Source organism: Musca vetustissima, unplaced genomic scaffold (genome assembly GCF_032173495.1).
Source record: "Musca vetustissima isolate MV318-11 ecotype Yass unplaced genomic scaffold, APGP_CSIRO_Mvet_v1 utg704, whole genome shotgun sequence".
Classification (NCBI taxonomy): domain Eukaryota; kingdom Metazoa; phylum Arthropoda; class Insecta; order Diptera; family Muscidae; genus Musca; species Musca vetustissima.
Window position 1 is genome coordinate 1498303 of NW_026876336.1, and position 6000 is coordinate 1504302.

At 40.8% G+C, this 6000-nt stretch overlaps 1 protein-coding gene across 2 annotated transcripts in view; it reads left to right on the top strand.

Moving 5' to 3' along the window:
• LOC133338861 (insulin-like growth factor 2 mRNA-binding protein 1) overlaps window positions 1-5733 on the top strand; it is a 123539-nt gene extending 117806 nt beyond the window's left edge. The window contains exons 3-7 of one of the 2 annotated variants that reach the window (XM_061546981.1): window positions 3348-3521; window positions 3996-4370; window positions 4433-5153; window positions 5236-5391; window positions 5478-5733. In XM_061546981.1, coding sequence (XP_061402965.1) covers window positions 3348-3521; window positions 3996-4370; window positions 4433-5153; window positions 5236-5391; window positions 5478-5684 — 1633 coding nt within the window. In that variant the 3' untranslated portion in view covers window positions 5685-5733. The remainder of the gene's footprint in view (window positions 1-3347; window positions 3522-3995; window positions 4371-4432; window positions 5154-5235; window positions 5392-5477) is intronic. The other variant, XM_061546982.1, reaches the window with a different exon arrangement.
• Window positions 5734-6000: the final 267 nt, after the last annotated feature.

The window sequence follows — 6000 nt, forward strand, 5'->3', positions numbered from 1 at the left end:
CCACAAGCGGGTACCCGGTCGGTCATATTCATCGGACCTCACTCACGCACAGGCGGCAAAAAGAAAGCCGCGCCAGAGTGATGGTGCTGTTGTTGTTGACTCCACTGATTGAACATTCGAAGAAGGCCAACGTTGTTGAAATGAGCTTTTGTTTTCGTTGTGGTTCAGACGCCATCTACTCCAGCTCTCAACGTAAACTCTCTGCTGACCTATTCTTAACATTAACTTGTTTTGGGGAAGAAGGAGTAGATGTGGGGGCTTGGCAAGAAATCAGTCGTCGTTGGCATCATTCACACAATCACAGTCAGTGTTCGACGTCGACGACGATTGGATTTGTCCATTTATTGAAGACACTGTCTGCATACGAAAATACCTGTATTGTGGCTGGCGGTAAACAACAGCGTCATGTCATCCGGAATTCTGCGACATGGTCTCCTCTCTAGCTGGCTAACCAAAACTAAGCTCCGATTTTTAGCCAAACTGGTGGTTTGGTGGAGAATTAAAATACAGACACAGAAATACCAGCAATGAAGTGGTCATAGGCGGTGTTTATGAAAAGGACGGCGGAGGGGACAACCTGACGAAGAATTCCTGGCATGTGGAGTGTAGTGTGTATGTAAACAAGTTCTGTTCTGTTATTTTCTTCTCTGGCGATGTCATCGATTTGAAAAAGTAAAACATTCTGAGGCGTTTTTATGATAGTCCATGAGTTACCCGCCCTCCCCCTCTGGGTTTTGCTCCAAAGCGTGGGTATTTCCCATTCTGCCAAACTCCACAAAACAAGACTCATTGAGAAAAAAAGAAACTAAGCAACGTAGCGTAGTGCATCACATTCCTGACTACAACTTCATAATGATGATGATGACGACGATAAGAAAATGTATAATGCAGACGATGGCATTTCGTGGCCATGCTGAGAGTTTATGGCATAATTGTTGATGTTGTTGTTTTGGTCTGGTCTGGCCTGGTAATGTTGTTGATCCACACAGAACATATACTCACACTGGACGTTGTTCGATCGCCCGTTCGCTAGATGTTATGTTTATGAAGCTCTTGGAAAATTATGGCAATGATGAAGAGGATGCTGCTGCTTCTGCTACGACTGGAACCGCTCACATTCTTATTTTGTGAGGAAATACAAACAGAGTAACCAACCACCAACACTGGGATGATTCAACCATAACAGCAACAACAACAACACAAACAAACGAAAATAATACAAGTCTAAAGTTAAGAATAACAAAATATCTGCTGTCTGATTTGCGGATGTTGCACTTACTGCAGAAATAATGTCCAACCTTAGGCCCCATCGGCTTATTCACAATAAGGCGATAATATGCACGACAATAGTTTCCTACATTAGGGTTTCTATGAAATCATTTTGTCTGCCAAATCTGGCGTATTTATCAGCAAGAAGGCCATTTACTCATGTCATAATCCACATTCCAAAATTGTGTGAAATGATGTTAAAAAAAACAAAAACAACTAACAACCTATAAATCGTGCCACTTTACTGCGTTAATACAAAAAAACGTTTGGCTAGAAGTGCTAAACCAATCGATGACATCATTTATATTCTTCAGATCCATTTTAATACCTATTTTACTTATATTAGTAATCATCAGTCCAATTTCTGAAATTTTGCCAATGACTTTGGGTCCTTGATTACTTTTCTCCCTCTCTCTCTCTCTCTCTATATATATATATATATATATATCCACTTATTGGATTTATTAACCAAAGATTGGCCATCTCTGACCAACGCCTAAATCATTATAATCGTTCGTATACGCATTATATGGACTTTGATAGGTATGTGTGCCTCCATATGTATGTCTGTCCGTCCGGCTCTTAGTACAGTTTAACTATGGGCTCCGTCTTCGCCACAAACAACTCGAAAGAATTGTTTGCAACAGGGGAGATGGAGGCAGGCAAATAGTAGGCGACCTAGATGCTGATCTCTGCCACTCATTCCATTGCCTAGAGATTCACGTATCCGAACACACACATTAAGTTTAACGTTCTTTTTACTGTAAATTCCAGAGGATGTGGTTGCTGCATACCGTCCGCCGCATTAGTTCAGTAGAAGAACGCCAGCCAAGGCATAAATATTTTCATCGAGTTTTGTTGCTGTTGCTGCTGCTAGTGCAACAAACACTGTCATCATCGCCAACATCAACATCGTTGTGGCGGCGATGATCATCGACATACCAACACCAACAATAAGAAAATGTATCGGCTTTTAGTCAGTCTGTCAGGCAGTCACTTAACCAGGCAAAAGTGGGGCCAAAAGAATGTCTGTGTCGTCTGTCTTTTTGGCTGTATGTTGTATGTATGTCGGTATGTGCATGCATATTTACGGATGTCTGTGAAGTGGAGTTTCTGAAGTATATTGAACTTGCACATATTTTTGCTGCGCTGGTGCTGTTTTTCCAGGAATTTTATACATTTTGGGTTTATTGTTGTTGTTCATTTGTCTGTTCCCCATGTCTCCCAGTGCCACTATTCGGCTGTCAGTTAGGTGCAGTTGTGTGTGTGTTTTTGCCATAGATCCATTTCTGTAAGTCAATGATGTTGTCGTAGTTGTTGTTTTTTTTTTAGATTAATTTGGTGCCCTGTTGTTTGTGTTTTGCTTAGATTTGCATTTTCATTTGTTTCTTTTTTCCGATTTGATATTTCACGATTTCTTTGAAAGTATCGGATTCAGTTAGTAAGCATTTTTTGACAATCCAAAGAATGTGGCCATATACAACTTTGGCGGGATTTTTCTGTCATTTTTTTTTAATTTAAATCCGATGATCCAGTACCATCTCCAAACGGATCACTGCGTCCCCAGGATGTAATATTAGATTAGATCAGTATCCTTTATGGAGAGAGTTTGCTCTGTAGTTGTTATTGTCGATAATATTTAATATCGCTTTCCAATGAATTTCACGATTTGTTTCAACATTTTAACAAATGCCAGAGCCATGCCTCCTTTTGGATTTGAAATTGTGACCATTGCCAACGAATCTTTTGCGGTAATTGCAATCGGAAAATGTGTTTCGGTAGTTTTCATTTTATGTATGCTTCTTGAGCAGCAGCAACAACAATGCCTTATTAGAAACAGCCTCCTTACTCTCCTTTATTTTGTTTCATGTAGATCAGATTGCCCTATAACTCTACATTTTCCCGCATAATATCTAAATAGAAATCCATATATGATGTACATATATATTTACATATGTATGTATGGGATATTACATTGTATACTACATGTATGTGTGTTTAATTTAACAAATCAAAACAAAACAAAAATGCAGAAGTTTGTTTTCTGGTTTTTCACAATTTTCTTTTCTTGTTCACAGTGTTACGACGTCAAAGATTATTATTAGCGGCATACCGCTGCAAACTCGATTCGAAGACATCGAACCTCTTTTGAAGCCATATGGCATCGTCAAACAATGTGAGGCTGTCTCTAGTAAGGACCCACAGACCCAAACGGTTCACATAACATTCGAGAACCATGAACAGGCCCAAAGGTACATTGATTCATGCACATACATACATACATTTAGTAAAGAAGAAAAAAAAAGCGGAAGAACACAAGCGAAATTCCCCCCAGAATAATGGACATAGAAGAATGTATATCAAAAAATGTTTGGCATTATTAATACGATTGATAGACGTAATGGGTTTTTGGCTTGACTCGTTCAGATTAAAAAAAAAAACATCAAAATCAGTTGTGTCCCGCAATATTGAATGAGAGAGAGAAATCCATCCATCCATCGTTCAATATTGAAGGACGGTTTAAAATCAGGACAAAGTTGTAGTATGAATTAGAACCCTAACCATTAATGTTGAGTCAAAAATACCACACGCCCTAAATTTCCTCTCATAATTGGCTATTCCAAAATTTTCTTTTATATAATTCATTGTGTGTTCTCGTTTTATTGATGACGATTATTCAACACCAGAATGTTATTCTAACGATTTTTCTTTTTTTTTAATTTCAGAGCCGCTGGTGGTTTAAACGGTGTCGAATTTGAAGGCAACAAATTACACGCCGAACAATTAGATAAAAATCAACGTCGTACTCAGCGCAATCCACGAAATCCATATCCAGGCATGCCAGGACCCGGACGTCAAGCGGACTTCCCGCTCCGCATTTTGGTACAAAGTGAAATGGTTGGGGCCATCATTGGTCGCCAGGGCAGCACCATTCGCACGATCACACAACAAAGCCGTGCCCGTGTCGATGTGCACCGTAAGGAGAACGTCGGTTCCCTGGAGAAGGCCATAACAATTTATGGCAATCCTGAGAATTGTACAAATGCCTGTAAACGTATTCTGGAAGTCATGCAACAAGAGGCCAATGCTACAAACAAGGGGTAAGTACTGTGATTTCGCCTATGGATTGTCGATCTTTACTCATTGACTGAATTCCTTGCAGGGAGATATGCCTGAAGATCCTTGCCCACAATAACTTGATTGGTCGCATCATCGGTAAGAACGGCAACACCATTAAGCGTATCATGCAGGAAACAGATACGAAAATCACCGTCAGTTCCATCAACGACATCAGCAGTTTCAATTTGGAACGCATCATCACCGTCAAGGGAGCCATTGACAATATGTCCCGTGCCGAGAATCAAATCAGTTCGAAGTTGCGGCAAAGCTACGAAAACGATTTGCAGGCAATGGCACCGCAGAGTGTCATGTTCCCAGGCCTGCCGCCAATGGCCATGATGTCTACGCCCGGCAATGGCATGATATTCAATCCCAGTATGCCTTATGCTCCCTGCCCCGGATTCCCCATGTCGAAGACTCCCGCCGCTGCCGCCGCCGCTGTTGTGCCACCCGTCTTCCCCAATGATATGCAGGAAACTACGTACCTTTACATACCGAACAATGCTGTGGGTGCTATCATCGGTACTAAGGGTTCACACATACGCAGTATAATGCGTTTCTCGAATGCCTCGTTAAAGATTGCCCCATTGGACAATGACAAGCCCGTCGAACAGCAGACAGAACGTAAGGTAACCATTGTCGGCACGCCGGAGGGCCAATGGAAGGCCCAGTATATGATTTTCGAGAAAATGCGTGAAGAGGGTTTCATGAGCGGAACAGATGATGTCCGATTGACTGTAGAAATTTTGGTGGCCAGCTCACAGGTAAGCATGACAATGCCGTGGAACGGTGTATTAGTTTGGCAAACATATAGTCAAATCTGAAATTCGCTTCTCTTTGTTAAAGGTTGGCCGTATTATTGGAAAAGGTGGTCAAAATGTACGAGAATTGCAACGTGTCACCGGCAGTGTCATCAAATTGCCCGAACATGCGCTGGCGCCAACATCGGGCGGTGATGAAGAAACGCCCGTGCACATAATTGGCCCATTCTATAGTGTCCAGGTGAGTTGGAGCAGGCCATATTGTCTGCCGTCGCTATTCCCAATCTAAATCGGATTCAACGTTGTCTCCTTTTATTACAATTCCAGTCTGCCCAAAGACGTATTAGAGCCATGATGTTGTCTACAAATCCTCCTCCTGTAACCAAAAAACAAAAAGCTGCCAAAGAACAACAACAGCAAGCTGCTCAAAGTTCATCAGGCAGTGGGTCGCAACAACAACAGCAGCAACAACAACAATCATCATCACAACAACAACAGCAGCAGCAGCAACAGGGTGCGAGTACAAATCAGTAAGATGTCGTAGTACTGTGGGTGTAAAAGCATTTATTAAAACTTATATATTTTTTAATTTTAAAAATACCGTTTTCGTTTAAAATTCTTTTTTTAATAACGCGCCCCTCCTATATACTACATATATATATTTACATTACAACAGAAGAAAAACAAGATAAGCATAACCTCTTTCAAGACCACCGCCAGTCAATCTCTTGTTTTAAGTATCAATCGTCTCTATTCATAAACTGTTTTATTTTATTTAATTTTTCTTTCGATCAACAAATCTGTGAAGTAATGAGTTCTTTGTAATTATATTCACTATCGAGATAGAATT